Source organism: Hyperoodon ampullatus (assembly GCF_949752795.1).
Source record: "Hyperoodon ampullatus genome assembly, chromosome: 3".
NCBI lineage: Eukaryota > Metazoa > Chordata > Mammalia > Artiodactyla > Ziphiidae > Hyperoodon > Hyperoodon ampullatus.
This window is the reverse complement of record NC_136916.1, coordinates 31,795,270-31,820,314: the sequence shown is the minus strand read 5'-3', so window position 1 is coordinate 31,820,314 and position 25,045 is coordinate 31,795,270. Positions and strand designations below refer to the sequence as shown.

General features: G+C 44.6%; 1 protein-coding gene across 1 annotated transcript in view; it reads left to right on the top strand.

Annotated features, from left to right (window-relative positions):
• The window catches only part of TRPM1 (transient receptor potential cation channel subfamily M member 1), a gene marked incomplete at both ends in the record, with an annotated part of 140,172 nt that overhangs the window by 75,195 nt on the left and 39,932 nt on the right, over positions 1 to 25,045 (top strand). Inside the window, 12 exons of the mRNA XM_079698794.1 lie at positions 974 to 1,187; positions 1,819 to 1,943; positions 3,091 to 3,262; positions 7,101 to 7,275; positions 7,709 to 7,832; positions 9,178 to 9,250; positions 9,921 to 10,021; positions 17,238 to 17,411; positions 18,508 to 18,642; positions 19,392 to 19,442; positions 22,256 to 22,396; positions 23,280 to 23,309. Of these exons, the coding sequence (XP_079554920.1) occupies positions 974 to 1,187; positions 1,819 to 1,943; positions 3,091 to 3,262; positions 7,101 to 7,275; positions 7,709 to 7,832; positions 9,178 to 9,250; positions 9,921 to 10,021; positions 17,238 to 17,411; positions 18,508 to 18,642; positions 19,392 to 19,442; positions 22,256 to 22,396; positions 23,280 to 23,309 (1,515 nt within the window). The remainder of the gene's footprint in view (positions 1 to 973; positions 1,188 to 1,818; positions 1,944 to 3,090; positions 3,263 to 7,100; positions 7,276 to 7,708; positions 7,833 to 9,177; positions 9,251 to 9,920; positions 10,022 to 17,237; positions 17,412 to 18,507; positions 18,643 to 19,391; positions 19,443 to 22,255; positions 22,397 to 23,279; positions 23,310 to 25,045) is intronic.

The following is a 25,045-nucleotide window of genomic DNA, read 5'->3' as shown; positions in this document are numbered from 1 at the left end:
TATTTTGGAACATGTTTGACTTTTGATTGCATCTAAAGTGTATATAATTTCAGGTAATTCTGAACTGTGATTTACCTGTGGATTGGGATATAGCTCAACAATGACTAATTGTTAAGAAGCTTTACCTAAAAGTACATAAATTCATAAGTTGCCCTAAATTTTTTGTAAACCTGGCAGGTATATTTCCTAGAAGCTTCAAACGAGCAAAAAGTATCCAGAGATAAAATCAAACAGGAGTAATTTCTGTGTTCCTAAGAATGCTAGACACATTGAAGAAATATTTCAAATTTTGTTTAGAACTATAAATGGTCTTTGCTTTCAAATTTTAAAATGTGTTTCCTTTAAACTTCAGTTTTATTTTCTACAAATTTGTTTATACCAATTTCCTACAAATTTGTTAATTTGGAGACATTTGTGCATATATGCATGTGTGTGACTGCACATAATTTTTAATGAACTCATTAAATAACTAAAATAAATCTTTGCTAATATTACTATATTTCATTATTGGAAATTTTCAGGATTCCTTTTACTCTCAGTATTAACTATTGTCATTATAGAAGTTCTGACTCCATGAAAATTAGCTGGGAACTTTGATAAAATAAATCATCCTAAGGCAATGAAAAAAAAAAAGACTAAGGTTGCTAGGTAAAATACAACAGATAAACAATGGATGATTTTTTAGTATAAATGCATCCCAAATATTGCAGGAGCCATAATTATACTAAAACATTTTTCATTGTTCATATAAAATTCAAGTTTACCTGTGCATTCTCTACTTTTAATTGCTATATCTGGGAACCCTCCAGAGTTCCCTTCCATCGTTTGGCCACAGACTCACACAGAGGGCCCCAGAACCCCATGGGAGAGAAAGCCAGGCGGCTGTTGCTTGGACAGAAACAGTAGCCTTGTTCCCTGTGACCCAAGAGTCAAATCGAAGAACGAGTGTTGAGGGTCACACCCTCTTTTGCAGTATATCCGGGTCTCCTATGACACGAAGCCAGACTCACTGCTTCATCTCATGGTGAGAGACTGGCAGCTGGAACTCCCCAAGCTCTTAATATCCGTGCACGGAGGCCTCCAGAACTTTGAGATGCAGCCCAAGCTAAAGCAGGTCTTTGGGAAAGGTCTGATCAAGGCTGCTGTGACCACTGGGGCCTGGATCTTCACTGGGGGCGTCAGCACAGGTAAGTGCAGGCTGTATCCCTTGCTGCAAATGTACAAACCCAGAGCTCATCGTGGTTCCCAAAGAGCTTTTGGATAATTATGATAAAAAAACAGAAGATACTGCATTCTGATAATATTTATGGCAGAATGAAATGTTTATTCAGTAGCTGGTTTTTTATTTCGGTATGATCATGATAATGGTCAACATTTCTGGCACCTACTATGTGTCATTCCTTGAAGTGAGCCCTGTACAAGCCTCATTTTCACTGAGGCTTCTGACAATCCTTTCCCGCTCACATGAGGAAGGACAGACACTGAGGTCCAGAGAGGTTGAGGAACATGGCAGGCCATCTGACTCTCAACTTTAGCTGAATGCAGCCAAGGCCTGCCAAAGAGACCCCTCGTACTTCCATCCTTAGGTCTTAGAAACTTGTAAAGACAATTCCTGCACAGTTGCTTTGGTTTCTGTTTTTGTTTTCCCTTTTCTGGGACCCAATGCAGGATGACTAGCTATGATGAGCTCAGACTTTCAGTGTCTTAACCCTGTTCTGTAGGAAATGGAGTGGTTAAGAGCTGGGGTCCCTGAAGTTCATGAATAGTGGTTTGATGGGAGGTAAGGGTCCTACAGATATGACTTATGGCCTCTCACAGGTGTCATCAGCCACGTGGGGGATGCCTTGAAAGACCACTCCTCCAAGTCCAGAGGCCGGGTTTGTGCTATAGGAATTGCTCCCTGGGGCATCGTGGAGAATAAAGAAGATCTGGTTGGAAGGGATGTAAGTATTTTCTCCCCAGAAATGGGCAATTTTCAAAAATCAAAGTCTTTGTTTTAATGCCATTGTAGATTTCACCTGCAGGTGTAGGAGATAATAAAGCAAGGTCCCATATAGCCTTTATCCTTTCCCCAAAAGTAAGAACTTGCAAAACTACGATACAAGATCGAAATCAGGATAATTGATATCAATCTAGTCAAGATGCAGAACATATACTAGGAGCCCTCATATTGCCCTTTTCATTCATTCGTTTTTTTATTGAAGTATAGTTGATTTACAATGTTGTGTTAATTTCTGCTGTACAGCAAAGTGATTCAGTTGCATATATATATATGCATATATATATGTATATATACACATATATACACACACATATACATTGTATATGTATGTATACATATGTATATGTTGTGTGTGTATATATATATATATATATACACACACACATTGTTTCTTTCCATATTCTTTTCCATTATTGTTTACCATAGGACATTGAATATACTTCCCTGGGCTGTACCGTAAGATCTTGTTTCATGTTGCCCTTCAATATCCATACCCAATTCCCTCCTGCTTCCACTCCTGCCTTAACCCCAGGAACCACTCATCTGCCCTTCATCCTACAGTTGTATCATTTCAAGAATGTTATGTAAATGGGATCGTACAGTATGTAACCTTTGAGGGCTGGCTTTTTACTTGCCACTTAATTCTCTGGAGATCCATCCAAATGGTTGCATGTATCAATAGTTTACTCCTTTTTATTGTTGAGTGGGGTCCCACCGTATGGATGTACCATTTATCTGTTGAAGGCTATCTGGGTTGTTTCCAGTTTGGCTACTGCAAATGAAGCTGCCATAAACTTTTGTGTACAGGATTTTGTATTCATGTAAGTTTTCCTCTCTCTGCAATAAGTGCCCAGGAGTGTACTTGCTGGGTCATCATGATTTGTTGGGTTGTCATGATCTAAAATAATTTTTTCTAATTTGATATAAAAATTTACCAAAAAAAATCCTTCAATAGAGAGGCTAGGGAAGCGAGAGTAGGTTGAAGTGCACAATTAGGTGACGCTGTCGCTCCACATCCATATATTCTTGCTTCTCCTGTCTTACTGTCCAAGTTTTGCAGCTCTGACTTGTGCTGTGCATTTCGTCAGGTGACACGGGTGTACCAGACTATGTCCAACCCCCTGAGTAAGCTCTCTGTGCTCAACAACTCGCACACGCACTTCATCCTGGCTGACAATGGCACCCTGGGCAAGTACGGTGCCGAGGTGATGTTGAGAAGGCAGCTGGAGAAGCACATCTCTCTGCAGAAGATCAACACAAGTAAGTTCTGGCCACGGCCACTGGGCTGCCGCTGCTGCCCTGAAAACCAGGCTGGAAGAGAGAGCACCCAAGGGTATTTAGAGCCTTCACCTTGACTCTTCTTTGACCATCAGGAGATGACTTAGCAAGACCCTTTCTCTTAGCCACCTACCAAATCACTGAGCTGCGCTGTGATGCTTTGTCTCAAGTTCATGAGGAGACTGGACCCGAGAAACAGCCCCACAGCTATTTTCACGGTGGTGGCATCTTCCGCCACGTTGCCAGGGGTTCTCATTCCTTGTAATGATTATAGTTAGTTTTTAAAATTTTATTGGAGTCTAGCTGATTTATACTGAATGCTGTGTTAATTTCTTCTGTACAGCAAAGTGACTGAGTTATACATATATATATTCTTTTTCACATTCTTTCCATTATGTTTTATTCCAGGATATTGAATATAGTTCCCTGTGCTATACTGTAGGACCTTGTTGTTTATCCATCCTATTGATAATGGTTTGCCTCTGCTAATCCCAAACTTTTAAAATGTCTGAACAGGAGACACATTTGTCACTCAAAGGCTTAGTATGATTCCTTCTATCAACTACATGCTCTGAGTTCATTACATTAAATATCTCAGTAGCTCTGGGTCTCTCACCAGAGATGGGCCAGGTGGGGAAGCCTCTGGAGAGGCCTGCAGGAGCTGGCTGCTCCCAACAGGGCCCCCCACTCCATGCTGGTCCAGGGGGCACACCCTGCAGGGGAGCTGCTGCTGTCAGGAGGATGCTGAGGTCAAGCTAGGGAGAAAGGAATGGACCTCAGTCAGATGAAATGATCATAACAACTGGTTAGAATTAAAATAACTGGTGTCATCTCTTGAGGCATGTTCATAAGTCAGTGATTCTTACTGTCAAGCAATTGCTGAATGATCTTAAAGAGTATTTTTTGTAACCATTACTGGTAAGATTGCGAAAGACAGTCTAGGCCTGGGAAATGGTCATTTTAAAGCATAATTAAAGGGTCTGTGAGACTGCCACATGGTTAGAATGACGACCTGCCATGAGAAGTGGTGGGTTTCTGAGTATCAGCTCCCTGGCTGATGGTTCTCACATTTTCGCTGTCTTGGCCATGTGCGCGTTCACACCAACCAGCCTCCCCTGGCCATGTGACCTGTGGGCTTCCCTTTGTCATCCTTTGCCTAGGGTTCTGAGTGGGGCAGGGACAGCAAAGGGGTGCTCAGTTGTCACCTCCCACGGCACGGAGTTTCAAGGGTCCAGCCTAAACCACAAAGAACCAGTTCTCCTGTTTCTAGAAAAGAAGGTGATTTGGCCACTGGAGTCCCGAAGATCTCAAATATCAAGCCTTGCTGGGGTTGGAAATCTCAAGGGCAGGGTCCATGTCATCTTGGTCTATTTCCCCAGCAACTCTTGGCCAGGTGCCTGCCTGGCACAAAGCAGACCATCAATACATAGCTGCTGAAATGAACCTAACTGAGATTATTCTGGTAGGAGATGGCAAAGTTGTTCAAAATATTTAAGAGCTCCTGACTATAGAAATGCATCGTGGAAGCAAACCAGAAACTCTGAATTTCCCCACTTGAAATTCTTAGACCTTCTCCTAACTGTGCTGGCAGATTTTATCCAAAGGCCTTCAGAATTGTGAGACCAAGGACACATCTCCTATTCACCATCTATTAATGTTGATCAAATAACTCCCATCACAACTAATGGAGACCTGGTAAAACATGTTCAGAATATAATCTGTTTTAGCCAGTTTGGGGTAAAATTGTGAAGTAGGCAAATTTGTCTTGATGCCAAAATATTCGCTCTCTGTACACCAATGCCGAAATGAGATATGGAAAGAGAGTTTTGGAGGAGAATTGAAAGAGTAGCTTTATTCTTTGCCGGGCAAAGAGGAAACACAGCAGGCTAGTGCCTCAAGAACTGTGCCCCCTTCCTGGGGAATAGGGAGAGGTTTTATAGCCCAGGGCTTGCGGTCTGGGGTAGGTGATAAGGCTCAAAGTAATGAAGGTCTTGCATTTCTTTTCTTCTGCAAATTTACAGCCAAAGCGGTTGTCAGACAGCTCAGCAACCAGGTCTGGTGTCCCTGAAGTTATTGGCCCATGACCTTCTTTCTGAAATGAAGAGTGTTACAAGGGAGTGTAGGGGGAGAAGAAATGCCAAGTGCAGAGTGCACTTCACATGGAGTCAGAGAGTAATTAGTTTTATGAAGGATAAGTCTAGCTACAAGTGTTTGTTAGTAGTAACAGCTAAAAATATAACCAAGATCACTTAACTCTTTCAGACCTGTTTATGCTGTTTCCCCAGCCTGTTCACTGTTTCCTTGTTTTCCTTTTCTATCAGAAAAGTCTTATTTCTATGTTTGCTGCAAGAGTCTCTGCTGCTCCTTCACTCCCACTATGTCCCCCTGCCCTGGAATCCTGGGTTCTTGGGTTGCTCTTGTCACCTCCTGCTTCCCAGAGCCCTCCCTTCGGGTTCTGCCACCAAAAGCCAGCTCGTCCTACCGTGTTTCCAAAGAGTCCTACCATCGCATAGAGACAGAGGGAGGACTCTGGGTACAAGGTGTTAACTGGTGGGCCAATGATGGTCCACAGATTTGCCCTCCTGGATAACTCACTGCCTATTCCAGCCCCTGGAGGCCGAATCAACACCTACTACAACACTGCATATTTACACACCACTTGAGGTTGACAAGGACCTTGATAGCCGAACAGTTTCTTATACTTTATATCTACTGCTCTTTTAGGAGGTAGAGGAGGCCCTGTGATGATTCACCTCTTACGGATGGTTTCCTGCACTTCAGGGTGGCCTGGTGATTGGCCCCGTGTCATAAGGCTAATACGCGTGAGGCCAGGCGTTGAGCGGAGTTCTCCTATCGCTGGTCCAGACACTTTTCGCTGTGTCATTCTTGAAGGGACAGCCATCCAGGGTGGGAACTTCACCTGGGGCAAGGCAGCAGGGAGGTATTCTTTTAGCAAGAAGAATCTCCCGTGTTTCTCACATCTCACCTTGAGGTAGTCCGTAAGCCAGTTGAGTGATACATGGAGTTGAACCACATATGTTTTGGAAAGTTTGTAATTTAAAGGCTCTGCTTTTTCCAGTAAGGCTATAATATGGGGTTTGAATAAAAGGATGTAAACAGTCCTCACGTCCTGAGTTCCTTCAAGTCTCCTGGTGGACGCTAACTCCATATAAGCATACTTCCAGGCCTAAAGGTTTTCCTCTTCACCATGTTTCAGGAATTAGAGTGAGGGCTCTTGAGACAGGCTGGGACCTGGGACTCTTTGCTGGGACCTGGGACCCTTTGCTGCAGTGCTGCAATGCTTGCACATGGACACACCTCTCCACAAGCAACAAAATACTAAGAAACTGTATGGGACTAAAAATAACTGCTTTCATGCAGGCAGTTGGGGCAAATTCTGGACCTAAAAGATACAAAGAGACCAAAAAAGCCAACGGCCATTTTTGAAGAGCCTGGAGCAAAAACAGGGTGTCCGGAGCAAAAGCAGGGTACCGCGCATGCCCCCTGCACACAACACCACCTAAGGGGTGGGCAAAACGCCTAAGCCACCCCCCCTCCAGCCTGACCCATGGACACACCCCTACCCTCACCCCATATAAGGAACAAGCTTGCCCCCCTTCAGGGAGCAAGCAAACAAGGGAGCCTGTTGTTTGTTCCCGCTTCCCGCTGCTGCAGCAGGGGCCCCAATAAAGCCTTGCCTGAATTTCTTGTCTGGCTTCTGGCCAATTTCTATTGATTGGGGAAGACCAAGAACCCTGGTCAGTAACACTCAGATGGGGCCGTGACTGTGGTCTGAAGGTGGATGTGGTGTGTGTTGCAGGACTGGGGCAGGGTGTGCCCGTCGTGGGCCTCGTGGTGGAAGGGGGCCCGAACGTGGTTTCCATGGTCCTGGAGTATCTCCGAGAAGAGCCTCCGGTCCCCGTGGTGGTCTGCGACGGCAGTGGCCGGGCCTCGGACATCCTGTCTTTTGCACACAAGTACTCTGAAGAAGGAGGGTAAGATTTCTGATATGTTACAAAGGGTGGGGTTTTGAATGCCTTCTTGTTAGGCCCAGAGGAAATCGTGATCCATTTAGCTGTTCCAAAAATGTAAAAGAAGGAAGACTTACTAGCCCTCCTCTCCCACTTCCCAAGGTCAGCAAGTGAGGGAGCTCTGAGGAGCGTGGTGTTTCTTACGGATTCTTTCTCAGGAGGGAAGATGCTCTCTCCCAACTGCATTTTCCCTTGTAAGTTTTTCAACAAGCCTGGAATTTAGGACAAGTGTGAACACAGTTTTTGACTATAGTCCTTTTGGGTCTACTATCCTGGGATATCCTCCAATGATAAAGTTTCAAATCAAAGATACCAGATGGGCATAGAGATGTCTGATTTATTCACGTACAGATTTCACCTGTGTTGTTTTCATCTTTTTCCCATTTCCTTCAAACAGGATAATCAATGACTCCCTCAGAGACCAGCTTCTAGTTACCATTCAGAAAACATTTAATTACAACAAGACACAATCACATCATCTCTTTGTGATGATCATGGAGTGCATGAAAAAGAAAGAACTTGTAAGTGTCTTGAGTTGACTTCCCAAGTGCTCCACAGAGAGAATCATGTCTCCTTTCTAATTCTGCCCATGTGTGCAGGATGGAGTAGTTCCTATTTCCATTCACCCTTTTCCAAGAGGCATTTTACAGATCCTGACCCAACTGGTGGTTCTGTCCATGTGCGGGAAGCAGGCTAAGCATAGGCAGATTCTCTTCGGAAGAGGGACACGGGTACTTCAGATCTTGTAAATGTCAGGGCACTTCAGGCCACATCCCACAATTCTGAGGCTCATGATATCAATCAGATTCAAAGCATCAAGGAGTGACATATACCATGCTTTCAGGTGTACTTACAAAATTCTACCAAATACACTCATTTTCTCCCACTCTTTGCCTCCTTAATTACGCTTATAAGGAAGAGGCACTCTTGTTGCACAGAAGACAGACTCTTCGAAATTCTAAATCTACAAGTTTCCTACAGATATATCAAATCTGAGTAGAGATGACTTTGTCATCTTCAATAGCCACTTAGATATTGACGTGTACATCCTGCATGAGCTCCCTCAGCTCCAGATGGGGTAAAGAATAAAATAAGATCCAGGCAAGGATTCAAAATCAGGATGAGCAATGCTGTTCTTTCTGAATCATGTCGCTCTCAGGATTGCTGCATTAGCGTCAGACTCTGTGGTCCTTTTTATGTATTTGTTTATTTATTCATTTATTTTAACATCTTTATTGGAGTATAATTGCTTTACAGTGTTGTGTTAGTTTCTGCTGTATAACAAAGTGAATCAGCTATATGTATACATATATCCCCATATCCCCTCCCTCTTGCGTCTCCCGCCCACCCTCCCTATCCCACCCCTCTAGGTGATCACAAAGCAGCGAGCTGATCTCCCTGTGCTATGCAGCTGCTGCCCACTAGCTGTCTATTTTACATTTGGTAGTGTATATATGTCAATGCTCCTGTCTCACTTCATCCCAGCTTATCCTTGCCCCTCCCCGTGTCCTCAAGTCCATTCTCTACGTCTGTGTCTTTATTCCTGTCCTGCCCCTAGGTTCATCAGAACCATTATTTTTTATATTCCATACATATGTGTTAGCATATGGTATTTGTTTTTCTCTTTCTGACTTATTTCACTCTGTATGACAGACTCTCGGTCCATCCACCTCACTACAAATAACTCAATTTTTGTTTCTTTTTATGGCTGAGTAATATTCCATTGTATACATGTGCCACATCTTCTTTATCCATTCATCTGTCGCACCAGATCTTGTTTGTGGTCCTTTTTAAGCAACTCCCCAATTCTCCCTCTTGTTTTCCATTTTGCTTTACTCAGTCTTTTCATGATTAATCTGTTTTCAGGTCACTGTGTTTAGAATGGGTTCTGAGAGTCAGCAAGACATCGAAATGGCAATTTTAACCGCCCTGCTGAAAGGTGAGCTCTCAGGAAACAGCCACTCCTGTCCTTTCATGCTGGCCTCCCTGGAGCTCTGCTTGTGGCTGGGAAACCCCTCCCCCCTCCTCCCTCCGGGAACTGTGTCTGCTGGGGATGGAACCCCGAGCCCACCAGGCTGCCTAGAAATTATCTCAGGATAAAGCCGTGGTAAAATGATCGGGCTCAAAATGGGTTTCTCGGGAGGGGGACTTTTCTTGGCGGGCCAATGGACCATGATGGGATGAAGTCAAGAACCAGTTTCCGTCTGTAACTAGCTCATTACAGGTTTGAACTCACAGAGGGTAAGCGTGAAACTATTTTTCATTTGCGATCCCTGCATCTGGCAGTGCTCTGTCCAATTTCCCCGGCCCACTTCTAACGACAGCTGCCACCTGGCTGCTCATGGGGTCACCTCTCTGCTCCACTGGGAACGGGAGGGGGCTGGAGGAAAGGGGCAGGGGTCACCATCAGGCTGGCTGCTTGGTAGTGCTGACCTGGTCCTCGGCTTTGGGGCCTGAGTGATCCCTCAGGGGCCAGAGAAAAGGCAGCCGTGCTTATTTCCAGGCTGATGCTGAGCCAGCCTGGGGAAGCCTGTGTTCCCCACCCAGCCCCTGTCACCCCCATGCGACCCAGGCATGGAGTGAGTAGCGCCCCATCTCTTGCCTTCCAGGCACAAACGCATCGGCTCGGGACCAGCTGAGCTTGGCGCTGGCTTGGAACCGCGTGGACATAGCTCGGAGCCAGATCTTTGTCTTTGGGCCCCGCTGGCCGGTGAAACTAAGTGTTTTTCAATTCATACCATTTGTCATGACTTTGTACAGAGGATGCATTAATATGTCCTCCCTTGTGTCATGGATCTCAGGAAGTTATCTGGGTTTTCTGATGACCTGATGTCTAATCTTTAGGATTATTAGGAAATGTTGCTGTTTCAGTTCAAAGAACCAGCAAGAAGTAAGAGCTCCTAGCACTAACTTCAGATTCAAACCAGTGCTCCTGAAGAAAGAGCACTAAATATTTTATCACTGCTGGTGAACATGGGTTTTTACCCTTTTAAAGAAAAAGAAGAAAGAAAATAGCTCATTAAAATGAAATACAATGATTGCATTGAAAGCATTGATTTTTCAAATTATGTTCCATGAAACCCCAGAGGCCTAGGGGACTCTATGAGTGTGACCTTTGTGTATAGTCTTTGGGATGTGGTGTGTGTGTGTGTGTGTGTGGTTTGGTGTATTGTGTGTGTATCTGTGTGTAGCACGTGTGTAGGTTGTTAAATATGTGTGTGGATGTGTGGTGTGTGATTGTGCTATGGTCTACCGTGCATGTTGTGTATGTCTGTGGGATCTGTGTGTGTGTGTGGTTGTACGTGGGTGTGGTGTGGTGTGTGTGGGGTGATGAGCAGCTTTTAGCCTCCCACTCCTTCAATCAAAACAGCTTCTTTACAGACTTGTGGTTGCCAAGGGGGAGGGGTGTGGGGGAGGGATGGATTGGGAGGTTGGGATTAGCAGATGCAAACTAGTATATATAGAATGGATGGACAACAAGGTCTTACTGTATAGCAAGGAGAACTATATTCAATATCCTGGGGTAAACCATAATGGAAAAGAATATGAAAAAGATTTTATATATACATATGTTTATAACTGTATAGCAGAAATTAACATTGTAAGTCAACTATACTTCAATTTTTTAAAATTAATTTTTTTAAAAAAGCAGCTTCTTTGATGGGTTTTGTAGATTGGGACTCAGGGTAAATTTTTGTTTGCAAAACAGGCTCTGCTGCTTCAAAAGGAGTCTGGAATATCTAGAGGGTTCATGTCGGACTTTAAAAACCATATTTCTCAAAACAGGCCTGGTATATCCCTGCAAAAGGCATTTCGTTTTTCACAGTCACCCTTTATTTAATTAGCGTGAAGAATTTAAGGAATCAGGTGAGTGTATTAAAGGAATAAGATACAGGGTTGGGGGGTGTGGTTTGTGCATGTTGTTTACTGAACTACGCAAATTAAGAAGAATAGCACAACACCTTAAATATTTTAATTCCTTTTGAATCTCCTGGTTTTAACACTCTTGATAAAGGACTTGAGAGCAAAGTGAATTGCTCCATGAATGGTTATGAGGCAGCTTGCTGTGGCAGAGAATCTAAAGATTCCAGAAAGGATTGCAAAAAAGGGCTCTGTCATGAGCTCCCGAGACCAGCTACTCAGTAAGAGGGATCCCGGCTTTTGTTTGCTTTTTTTCTTTTCGAGCGGCAGCTTTCTGAGGACGCGGTTCTGAGTCAGCCACACAGAGTGGGCCAGGCTTTCAAGATTACAGAAAGGACCTGACCCAGGGAACGGGCCACACACGCAGGCCCTACCTGGCCTGAAGCAACGGCCTTCGTCCGTCTTCTTGTTACAAAAGCAATAAGTGATTTCCAGAAAGCGTAGAAAATACAGACAGGCAAGATGAAGGAAACAATCACTCATGACTGCCCCCCCATAGAAAAATTCAGCAATACCGTATGTGTTTTATAATTTCATTTTTTCACTCTTATGTTGGCATTAAATATTCTCCAACCTCCTTTTTCACGTTGCTTAGTGTTTTTTGCTTTCTATTATCCAGTGGATGCATAAATATGGTTTGAAAAGCAAATAACAGAGCAGAGTGTACCGTGAAAAATGGAGCCCTCACACCCCACCTCCCAAAGGCACTCAACTGTCCCCGTGTTCTGGTTTCCTGACGGTGGCCTCTGTTCGTTGACATAACACGTTTTATCACTTTCTCGATTAATCACGTGTAGATGTGTCTTTCAATTCTCCGCTTGGAAAGAGAAGGAAGTAGCTCGCTTGCCCTGCCTGCTCCGCCCCTCCTGTGTTTGATGCCTGTATGTTTAATTCTCTTATTGGTTATCATGATAGCTTTGAACCATCAACTTGCTTCATCAACGTTAGGCTCCCACGTTGTAAAATGAGGAAATTAGTGGCTCTACACATCACCTTCCTTTCCCTACACCGTCAATGTTCCTACTTGGGTCAACCTCATCTTCTACAGGATGGAGATGGTTGATGTTTACACGTCGTTCTGTAATCCTCACTCACGTCTGTTTATGTCTCACTCTTTAATCATCACATTTTCATAGTGGTCCTTTTTATTTTTATTTTTTTACCTGGATATTTATTTTTATTTTTTAACTGGGTATTTGCTTCCAGTTCTTGACTGAGAACAATGAATTATGTTGCTGTGTACATCTATGTGCAGGTCTTATGTGGACGTATGTTTCCATTTCTCTTCAGTCGATAGCTAGGAATGGATTTGCCAGGTAGATGGAAAATGTATGTTTACCTTTTTAAGAAACTGCGTGTCTGTTTTCCAAGGCAGCTGTAGCATTTTACATTCCCACCAGCAACGTAAGGAGAGATTCTCTATGTCCTTGCCAATATTTGGTATTGACAGATTTTTTTTAAATTTTAACTATTCTAGTGATATGTAGTAGTATCTCATTATGGTGTTTATTTATTTATGATCAGATATATATATATATATATATATATATATATATATATATATATATATATATATATATATATTGTGTGTGTGGTACGCGGGCCTCTCACTGTTGTGGCCTCTCCCGTTGCGGAGCACAGGCTCCAGACGTGCAGGCTCAGCAGCCATGGCTCACGGGCCCAGCCGCTCGGCGGCACGTGGGATCTTCCCGGACCGGGGCACGAACCCGTGTCCCCTGCATTGGCAGGCGGACGCTCAACCACTGCGCCACCAGGGAAGCCCGATCAGATATATTTTTAACCTCAATAAAGGAGGGACAAGCTTCAAATAAATTTCTAATGTAATTCTCATTTAAGACATGCATATTTTTTCTTTTTTAAAAAATTGAAGTATAGTTGATTTACAATGTTGTGTTAGTTTCAGGTGTACGGCACATATATAATTCAGTTATTATGTATATAATCTTTTTCAGATTCTTAGCCATTAAAGCTTATTATAAGATATTGAACCTTGTTCCCTCTGCTATACAGTAGGTCCTCATTGTTTATATTTTTTAATTTTTAATTGAGATATAATTGATGTATGATCTATTAGTTTCAGGTGTACAAAGTAAAGATTCGATATTTGTATGAATTATGAAATGATCACTACAATAAGTCTAGTGAACATCCAATCAGCACACACAGTTACAGTGTTTTCTCTTGTAATAAGAACTTTTAAGATCTACTCTCTTAGCACCTTTCAAATACACAATACAGTATTATTAGCTGTAGTCGCCATGCTGTACATTGCATCCCAAGACATTTATTGTATAACTGGATGTTTGTATCTTTTCACCATCTTCATCCACTTCACCCACCCGCACCCTGCATACTAGGTCTTTATGTTGATTCTAAAAATGGAGAAACCAGAAGACTTTACTGTGATTCTGTACAGAGTGTTCACTGCTGAACCTAACATTATGGCTGAACTCAAAGAGAAAGAAAGGTAGCCCTGGGTCAATCACCTGGGCCACACAAAGGAAAATACAACAAGCATCAAGGTTTCTACAGTCCATCCATTGTTTAAAGTTATGGGACCTTTGAGTTTCCTTCATATTTGGACCATGACTTATTTGAATAGCTAGATGTTTGCTTTCCCTTGCATTTCCAAATTGATTCTCTTTTTTCTTCATAGCATATGCCTCACATCATTAAGACGATCTATTCTTTTAATTATTACTGTCCACTGAGTGCAATTCCCTTTCTTCTTGTAGAATCTTTCAAAGCCTCGTGTTTCTCCGGATGCTCTCAAAGTTTGCTGTGCAGCTGACCACATCAGGCCTCCCTGCACTGTGTTCTCAGACAGGCTCATTTCTTTCCACACTCCATGTCTTCCTCTCTCTCAGATTTCTTTTTCATTTTGCTGCAGTAGATCTTCAAGTAATTTTTTTCATGAACATGTGTGGGAAGATAACCATTCTCTGTCTTTACACGTCTGAAAACACTCTGCCACACACCAGGCTCATGGTTGCCATGTGATCCTCCTCCAGTTATGATGAACCACTGTCTTCTCTCAGATGTAGTTTGAGGTCTGCTCTTTATCTTCAGTGTTTAGAAATTTCACAAGGACATGTGTTCTATTTCAAACAAATGAGAATGAAATGTACAGAGACAGCAAACTCAAGGACTCATATGGCCACTCATGTGGCCATTCATTCCGCTTGGCTGTCAGAGGCCCCTTTATGATAAAGACCCAAGTCTTTCCCCAGATGTGTGAAATTTTCTTCTACAGCTTCTTTGAGTATTTCAGCCTTCATTTTCTCTCTTTCTCTTCCTCTGGAATTCCTATCAGTTAAGCAAATGTTGGTCCCCTTGGGCTGATCCTCCATTTTATCATTTCTGTCTCTCTATCATTTTGCTGTAGGTTTTTGGAAATCGCAACTCTTTCCTTAGCATTTTTTTGTGCTATTTTTTTAAATGTAGGCAATCCTATTTTTGATGTCTGAGAAAGCTTTCTTGTTTTCTGATGGTTCCATTTTCATGTCAGCCTGTTTTCATCTCATGAATGCAATATCTGAGGATACAAATTGTATTTTTTTTAAGTCCTCTCCTGTTCCCTGAATTATCTCTATTTTCTCCCTGGTCAGCTGTTCCCATTGTTCATTTTGTCCTTTTCTGTTGCAGATCCTTGCTTGCCTATCCCCATTTCAGAGTGAGGGATGGGACTAAATAATTAGTATAAGGAGCCTATTTTACAAACAGGTTTTTCTCCTCCCTGGGAGGACTGACCAAGAGTTCCCCATTTAGGAGGGGATGTCTACTGAACAGCTTTTCTTTGCCCTCTGCAGATTGGAGCAGGCTGGTGTGGCGCTGGACCTCCCTATGCAGACCCTCCCCCTTTTTCTTTTTTTAACATCTTTATTGGAGTATAATTGCTTTACAATGGTGTGTTAGCTTCTGCTTTATAACAAAATGAATCAGCTATACATATACATATATCCCATATTGCCTCCCTCTTGTGTCTCCCTCCCACTCTCTCTATCCCACCCCTCTAAGTGGTCACGAAGCACCGAGCTGATCTCCCTGTGCTATGCGGCTGCTTCCCACTAGCTATGTATTTTACATTTGGTAGTGTATATATGTCAATGCCACTCTCACTTTGTCCCAGCTTACCCTTCCCCCTCCCCATGTCCTCAAGTCCATTCTCTACGTCTGCATCTTTATTCCTGTCCTGCCCCTAGGTTCTTCATAATCCTTTTTTTTTTTTTTAGATTCCATATATATGGTTAGCATATGGTATTTGTTTTTCTTATTCTGACTTACTTCACTCTGTATGACAGACTCTAGGTCCATCCACTTCACTACAAATAACTCAATTTTGTTTCTTTTTATGGCTGAGTAATATTCCATTGTATATATGTGCCACATCTTCTTTATCCATTCATCTGTCAATGGACACTTAAGTTGCTTCCATGTACTGGCTACTGTAAATAGAGCTGCAATGAACATTGTGGTACATGCCTCTTTTTGAATTATGGTTTTCTCAGGGTATATGCCTAGTAGTGGGATTGCTGGGTCATATGGTAGTTCTATTTCTAGTTTTTTAAGGAACCTCCATACTGTTCTCCAAACTGGCTGTATCAATTTACATTCCCACCAACAGTGCAAGGACCCGCCCAATTCTTCAGCAGACATTCTTCCAGGTTCTGCCTGGGATGAAGCCCAGGAGTACAGTTGCTCTGCACCCACCCACTGGGGAGGGGGCGTGACATACGAGAGGGGGTGGGTGGTCTCCGGCTCTGTAGACAGTCCTTTACTAATCACCATGCTTTCTGCCCACCATTAACTCTCCCTCTTTGGAAATCTGGTCCCACCTCCACTATTACCCCCACATTACTCATCCTGGGCTTCAGCTGCCCCGCCACAGCTTTAACTACCCAACAGCATTTCCAGAAACATCTTAATGGCTCTGGTCTGCCTCTTCTCCTTGAAATGAATTTTTCTTTTCCATAGTCCTCTGTTTCCTGCTGTCATTTCCATGGGAAGAGAGGGAAAGCAGGAAACACGAGATCAAGACCACAACCTGGAACCAAAAGTCCTTCTTTGTCTCCCCCACAATCAAGTATACGGTCTCTCAGGTCTTCCTTTAATAGTTGAAGTTCTCCATCAACTATGTGCCTATGACTCTGTAGTCTTTCTAGAATTCTTTTTTAATTTATTTATTTATTTTTGGTTGCGTTGGGTCTTCACTGCAGCGCGTGGACTTTCTCTTGTTGCAGCGAGCGGGGGTTACTCTTGGTTGTGGTGTGCAGGCTTCTCATTGCAGTGGCTTCTCTTTGATGCAGAGCATGGGTTCTAGGCGTGTGGGCTTCCATAGTTGTGGCTCACAGGCTCTAGAGCTCAAGCTCAGTAGCTGTGGTGCACGGGCTTAGTCGCTCCATGGCATGTGGGATCTTCCCGGACCAGGGCTCAAACCCGTGTCCCCTGCATTGGCAGGCAGGTTCTTAACCACTGCACCACCAGGGAAGCCCTGACCCCTTCACAATTGTCTTCTCTGGTCTTCATCAGCTGCCACAGACACTTCTCTTTGGCGCCTTTAAGCTTACCTCTCAGCACCCTTTCCTTTGGGCAAAAACACACTCAGTCAAAACTTGAGCCACTTTAAGTACATGAGTGCACTTCATCAAGCATATAATTAGCAGACAGTCATGAAATCAGGAGCTTCTCCATCAGGCAGCCAGGCCTGCAACAGCTGAGTGTGTGTGCGTGTGTGTAGTCACAAGTATGTGTGCCTGCGTGCATGTCTGTGCATGGGTGCTCATGTCTGCACCAGTGTGTGTGCATGTGTATCTGTGTGTGCACCTGTGTGTGCATGTGCACCTGTATGTGGGTGCATGTGTACCTATGTGTGTGCATGTGTGTGCGAGCATGTGCATGCAGAGGGGAGGGGCAGTCCGTGCACTTGTCCTGGGACATGGGTGGGCTTTAATCCCTTTCCTAACTCTGCCTGCTGTGAACTGCAGCCCCTGGGAAGCCTGGCCCCCCCAACGGATAGCAAGGCCATGGAGAAGGAGAAGAAGCCACCCACAGCGACCACCAAGGGGGGCAGAGGAAAAGGAAAAGGCAAGAAGAAAGGAAAGGTGAAAGAGGAGGTGGAGGAAGAAACTGACCCCCGGAAGCTCGAGCTGCTGAACTGGGTACGTGGGACGTGTCTGCTCCCGTTTCCCAGGCTCCTGGGGCCCTTGGAGCCAGTCACCCTCCTCCAGGGAAGGGGGCAGTTCTTGCTGCCTCTGCCACAGCCCCACCCGGGGCCCTGAGCCCAGGAAGCAGTGATGAAGCACTGATGGGACAGTGTCAGTATTTCAAGTGGCTGGCAGGATGTCACAAACGCCAAACGGTCCTGCTTTGGGGGAGAATGAAGTCACTCACAGGGGAGACCCGGGCCACCTTGCCCACCAGTGCCTCTCTCCGCCTGCAGACATGTGGATGTTTGTTGCGTGGAAACACGGGAAACATAACAATCGTGAATAAATGCAGCTCGGGGACAAAAGATGGAGCCTGTGATAGGGATGCTTGGGTAACTGCAGTCGGCTGGGCTGGGAGGCTGAGACATGCAGCATCTGTGGTTCTGGCCTTGCTGCTGTCAGGACACAGCAAGACAGGGCGCTGGGCCTCTGCGGTGCCCTGTGACTGGCATCATCGTGGTCACTCACCCTGGTGGCCTGTAACATGCCCACAGGGGGTAGTTCTCAGTCAAGGAAACAAATTCTCTCCAGCAAAACCTCACGTTACATTGAGCGCTGCAGGTTCGACCATTGTTGAAAGGTAGAGACACAAATGATAACTAATAGTAGATAAAATGTTACAGTCTACCACCTCAAAAAAACATTGTATATGGAGATCCGAGCTTGGAGACTCAAGCACTGATTGCAGTTTTATTTTGAATTTCCTTCTCATGTTTACATTACAAGAAAAGCTAATCAACTCTATTTTAATTTTTTTTTAAAACCTGATAACTAGAGAGCAACACCAGTTTGGCTGTCATTTTGAACATTTTTCACTTTGTGTTAAATGTATCCTTCTGTGATGCTTTGATAGGACACCTAGGGACAAACTGAGAAGGAAGGAGGGGGCAATGGGGCATGTTTACTCAGGACCAAAAGTAAAGAGAGCCTTGTTCAGGATGCTCTGGGCCTGGGGGCCTGAAGAGGCTTTCCGAGAGCTTCCAGGGTCCCCTGCCCAGTGTCCCTGTCCCTCCTGAGGCACTCATGCCCCTCTCCTGGGCTCGCACAGGTGAACGCTCTGGAGCAGGCCATGTTGGACGCGCTGGTCTTAGACCGAGTGGACTTCGTGAAGCTCCTGATTGAAAACGGAGTCAACATGCAGCATTTTCTCACCATCCCGAGGCTGGAAGAGCTTTATAACACCGTGAGTGGTCCAGAAGGGGGGAGGGCGGAGGGGAACTAGCCCTGGGGATGCAAGAATGCACTTGGAGGAGCATCCCCATCAGAACACGGCTTCAGCGGGAGGCCCATCATTTAAGGACGACTGCTCTCACCTGACACGCGGGCTCAGTGGATGGTCCCCTCTTCACCCACCTCCACCAGGCTAGCCAGCACCCCCGTCTGTAGCATTAACTCAGGGGTAGTGCACGAGGACAAGTTTATACAAAGAAAGAATCCAGCCCCCGGGGTCATTAGCAGAGTGAAAAGATCCCGGGGTGAGCAGTCGTTTGTTTCTGGGGACTCCCACTTTTTATGAGGCTTTGGTGAAAAATGGAAAACTGAGTTTGCACAGCAAGGAGCTCCTGATATTAGAATGAAAGTGTTTGGATGAAAACCTCTTGGCTTGTATTATTACCATGTGAATTTTGAGAATGTACCTTTCCTTCTCCATTCTAAAATTTTAAGCAGCAGAAGTGGTCCTGGGTGGTTGCTTGCTAAAGCTTGATGAACTGTTAAGAAAATAGAGTACATCCTAAGATGCGCTTTAAAATAATGCAATAAAAGGCATTTAACATATTTTTGAACATGTGGGATACTTCTTACCCATGAGCAGTCCTAGTCCTGTCTTGTAAAAGACACAGGACTTCATTAATTCTATAAAGTAGAGTTGGATTTTACTCCAAAAGTTGAACAGAAAAACATATTGAATATGGCTGAATGTTTCTCTTTCAGAGACTGGGTCCACCAAACACACTTCATTTGCTGGTGAGGGATGTAAAAAAGGTCAGTTTCCTCTTTCATAGTCCTTTACCTGTTGACGTCTTTTAATGAGACATTTTTTTTAACATCTTTATTGGAGTATAATTGCTTTACAATGGTGTGTTAGTTTCTGCTGTATAACAAAGTGAATCAGTTATACATATACATATGTTCCCATATCTCTTCTCTCTTGCGTCTCCCTCCCTCCCAGCCTCCCTATCCCACCCCTCTAGGTGGTCACAAAGCACCGAGCTGATCTCCCTGTGCTATGTGGCTGCTTCCCACTAGCTATCTATTTTACGTTTGGTAGTGTATATATGTCCATGCCTCTCTCTCACTTTGTCCCAGCTAACCCTCCCCCCTCCCCATGTCCTCAAGTCCATTCTCTAGTAGGTCTGTCTGTGTCTTAATGAGACATTTTTTAAAGCAATTTTTAAAATTTCCAAATGCGTTGTCATCTTATTGGAGGCATAAGAAGTCATGAATTCCTCTCTCCATGAAAAGAGTTTACTTTTAAAAAATGTCATCTTTAAATGAAATGTTCATCCCACACACAATGGGCTCACGCTGCATGACTGTTTGACAGTGGGTTGGCCCCATCGCCAAGGCAGGAACGCCAGCCAAGGGGTGGGCTCCTCACTGCTGCCCAGAGCCCCCACGCTCTGCGTGTTTCAGATCTTCTCCTCACCCCTTCACTGTGCCTCTTTCCAGAAGTCCTAGCAGGATGGGCCTCATGTCATTCTGTGTGTCCTGTGCAGCAGTTCTTGGCTGTTTCTGTTTCCTTCTTAGTAAGTGATAGATGCTTTCCCCCATCCCCAGCGCTGCTAATGCCTTAGAGTCTGCCTTATAGGATCCTGTCCACTCCCTGTTCTGTCCTGGTGTTTCTTGGGTCCTATCACCACAGGCTGGAGGGTCAGACCAGGTTAACGCAGCACAATTCATTCGGCCAGAATGCAGTCCCTGGCATGCAAAGCGCAGGACGTGTACTCACGTTCTGAGCAGGAGGAAGTAACGCAAAGGAGAGAAGAGGGCCTTCAGCCAGAGTCCCAGATAGTCTGGTCAGACTTCATACAAATATCTAATTCTGCTAATGTGAGAATTTGGCTTTTACTACGCACACTCATTGGATCAGAGCAGAATCGGTGGATCTGGGAACCAAGAGAGACCAGTGAGTGCCCTTGTTTCCCACTTTCCCAGATTTCTTAGATTCAGAAGCACGAACATTCAAAAGCCACAGCTACTCAAGTGTAGACCCAACCACGTCTCACCTAAGTGGCTTCGATCGTCCTCCTCCCACCCTCCCCGGACACAGGATGCCCCCACTTAAAAGCCTCCACGTCTCATGAAATTCAAGCTCCTGCTAAGAAACTTGCCCCCACTGGGCCTGTCACATACCCACCACGTGTTCTGTCCCAGGGCCATGCCCGTCTCACCTCTTCAGTGTCTCCCCCCTCGGCCCCTACAGCCCCTGTTCTGCCCACTCGTACCTCCACGGGAAGCCCTTTCTCACCCTCCTACCTGCCCACCCTAGCAGGGTGGGGGCCTGAACATGCTGCTGTATCGGGACTGAGGGTGGCTTGGCCCTTTTCCCCCAAAACAGCAAGCTCCCCAAGGCAGGGCTGTATCTCCTTATCCCCTCATATGGAATCCCCGACTTGGTCAAGGATCACGGTAGGGGCTGAACAAACTTGCAATGGCTGAGTGAAGGATTCAGTCCTCATGTACAGAGAGGCCATTTGGAAGGTGTAGCCTCCATGGGACGGAGCCCAGGTTTCTACCATCATTTCAGCCAGAGAAAATTAACCAAGCAGGAAACAGCACATAGCAAAACATCCTTATAATGGGCCGGTCAGCTCTGCCTCCTGGATAAGCCAACTGCCCTCTGGCGTGAATGACCGACTTACAGATGCATGGATGCCCCTCGGCCCTCCTCCCCTCCGCCCTCACGTGACCTTTATCTCAACGCAGCCTCTTCCGTTCCGCTGCAGGACTCGGCCCCTTCACCGACTCCCAGGCTCATCATATAGTTGGCAGTGTTTGTGTTCTTACTGACATCTGAGGGCTCCCCCAGAAAGTCACAGGGCACCATGTGGAGCTTTCCCTAGAAAGTTCCCGGCCCCCCAGGGGTATTCTGTCTACCCACTGTCTTCCACAGAGTCCTCCTGCCTGTCACGCTGCTCATTCCCTCCTTCTGCAGAAAATCTGGACGCCAGCCCCCCGAAGCTGGCTTCTCCCCTGCAAGCAGCTGTCAAAGCACCTTCTCAACAAAATGAATCTGCTCTTTGCACCAGCTACACCACCTTTCCTTTATGTATTTTTTCCTTAATCGATATTTTTATTGAAGCATAGTTGATTTACTATGTTGTGTTAATTTCTGCTGTACAGCAAAGTGATTCAGTTATACATTTATATACATTTTTAATATTCTTTTTTATGGAAGCATAGTTTATAATGTTGGGTTAATTCCTGCTGTACAGCAAAGTGATTCAATTATACATATATACATTCTTTATATATATATTCTTTTCTTTCCCTTATGTTTAAATGCACATTACAGGCCATTCTGTCCGAGCTCACGGACAAGCCCAGACCTCTCCCCTCCAGCCTCATGGGCTTCTAATTCTTCTCATTGGGGAGTCTAACCCATTTTCTGGAACATGGTTTACTCCCTTATCTCCTGCAATCCTATAGAAACAGACTAAAGATTGTTTAATGCCCCGTTGGTACCACTAACTCTCACTTCGTAGGCAGGAATGACCATGATGCCGAGGTGTTGCCGAAGTCCATGCTGCGGGTGCCTTCTCGCAGGGCCTGAGACACAGCTTCTTTTCTTACAGGGCAACCTTCCACCCGATTACCACATCAGCCTCATAGACATTGGGCTCGTGCTGGAGTACCTCATGGGGGGCGCCTACCGCTGCAACTACACAAGGAAGGGCTTCCGGACCCTTTACAACAACCTGTTTGGACCCAAGAGGGTAGAACTCAGCGAACACGTGGTGTTCTGTGATTCCCAGAATCACTTGTGGTTCCTTGCTAGCCTTTCCAATAATTCAGCAGCTTCAAAACCGAGCTCATCACCCCATCCCCCAGCACACCTGCCCGTCCTCCCACAGTGGCTCTTGGTGGGAGGTCTCAGCATGCCTCCAGACGCCCAGGCTTCACCAGCACCTTCCTCCCTCAGCTCGTGGGGCCGCACAGCCCAGCACTTGCTCCTGCCTCATCCTTTGTTCCCAATAGCCTTCTTCCCAGGCTCCCTTGTCTCTGCCCTCTCCCATCCATCCTACCGCTGGACCCGCCCCAGTTCTCCAAAACGAGGGACCCAACGGTGCACTCCCGGCTCAAAAATTCCCGAGGATCCCCAGCGCCTGACGAATCACTGTCAAGCTCATGATCACAGCGTCTAAGGCTCTCCCCAGCCATCCCCACCCTGTTGTGGGCGACCATGTACCACTGCCAGAATCAAACTCTACTACTGTGTCTGCGGCATCTTCCCCCATCAAAACCCCACGTGTGCCGCAAGCCCAATTCATGTGTGAGATCTTCCGTGAAGCCCTCGCCTTGCCCGCACTCAGAGCTCCATAGCTCTGTGTCTGCTCTGTGGGTGAACTTCTCTGGTTCTACCTGGGATGCGGGTCCCCTGTCTGCACATCTCTCTCCTCACCTGACCTGGGCTGACAGAAGCAGAGGTTCCATATTAAAGCATTTCCTTTCCCTGGGTTTGTCCTCAACTGTTAATGATACCAAGTACTTTTTAATCTATCATTATTGCTACTAAAGATATTACTAATGTACAGCCCCCAGTATCATAACATCAGTTATCTGATTCCATTCATTTTTTTCTCCCCTTTCATTATGCAGCCTAAAGCTCTCAAACTTCTGGGAATGGAAGTAAGTAGGACTTGTTTCCAATGGCTTTATGATATTGTGGTCAAGTATATGGAGCCCTCTTCATTTTGTATTTAACATAAAATTGCACAAGTTTGTTTTCCATGAATAAATCCACTACACCACACACCAAAATTTACTTGGATGATTTAGTCAAGTTATATAAAAAAAGATCACAGACATGTTTTAAAAGGTAAAAGCCACCCAATTCATTTTTATCAAAATCAAGAACAAGTCAAGCACATCCATTATGGTTGGCATCATTAACCCCACTGGTTTTTAAAAGTGTTCTGGGGCTTCCCTGGTGGCGCAGTGGTTGAGAGTCTGCCTGCCAATGCAGGGGACACGGGTTCGTGCACCGGTCCGGGAAGATCCCACATGCCGCGGAGCAGCTGGGCCCGTGAGCCATGGCTGCTGAGTCTGCGCGTCCAGAGCCTGTGCTCCACAATGGGAGAGGCCACAACAGTGAGAGGCCCACACACCACAAAAAAAAAAAAAAAGTGTTCTGGAAATTTTACCACGTGAAAAAATAAATAAAGGAAGGATACTTTAAAAAGGAGGAAAATTATTATTGGCAAAAAAATTTGGTTTCTAGAAAACCCAGAAACATTGACAAAATTTCCTCACATTGGACAAAAGTATCCAGAAATAACCTTAACAAGAAACCTTAAGAACAAAGCACTAGGACTTCGCTGGTGGTGCAGTGGTTAAGAATCCTCCTGCCAATGCAGGGAACATGGGTTTGAGCCCTGGTCCAGGAAGATCCCACATGTTGTGGAGCAACTAAACCACAACTACTGAACCTGTGCTCTAGAGCCCACAAGCCACAACTACTGAAGCCCGTGCACCTAGAGCCCGTGCTTTGCAACAAGAGAAGCCACTGCAATGAGAAGCCCGTGCACCTCAATGAAGACCCAATGCAGCCAAAAAAATTAATTAATTAATTTTTAAAAAAGCACTAGACATAAAATATATAAATGAGTGAAAGAAATATCATAACACAGAATATTAAAACTGTCTATTGTAAAGACTCTTCTCAAATTCATGAGTCAAATAGCATCCCAATTTCTGTGTGGATACAGGGTAGGTTTTGATTTTGTGTTCACAGTTGACATTGACCTTCAGCATAACTAGAAGGGTTATGATATGCAGCTTTCCATAAGTCCATGCTCTCTTAGGTTGGTGGCGTCATGTTGGCTTTATCTGTTGGGTGAATGTTTGGTGGAACTCTCCTGTAAAATAGCCTGGTCCCAGTCCTGTGTTTTAGGGGCATATTTTTCACTGCCTTTATAATAATTTTCATAACATGAGTTCATTGAGCTTTTCTATTTTCTAGAGTCATCTTTGGTCAATTATATTTTCCTAGCAAACAATTTACTTCTAGACTTTCAAGTACTTTGGTATAAACCTTTACATAGTATTCTAATTTTTTCAATATCTTTAGTTGTGTGCCATTTCTTGTTCCAATTTTTTAATATTTATATCTTCTCCCTTTTTTTCTTAACCATATTTGCCTTCAGATTTGATTGGTATTTTTGCTTTATTAAGCAACTTTCTTTTTTCTGTTTTCTATTTTATTAATATCTTTTATTTGTATTCATTCCTTCCATATACTTTATATGGAGTTATTGTATTATTTTTATTGACTCAATTTGAAAGTGAAGTTTGCCCATTTTCTTTTTTAAAAAATTTTTATTTTAATTAATTAGTTTAAAGGAATCAATCTATACTGACAGATT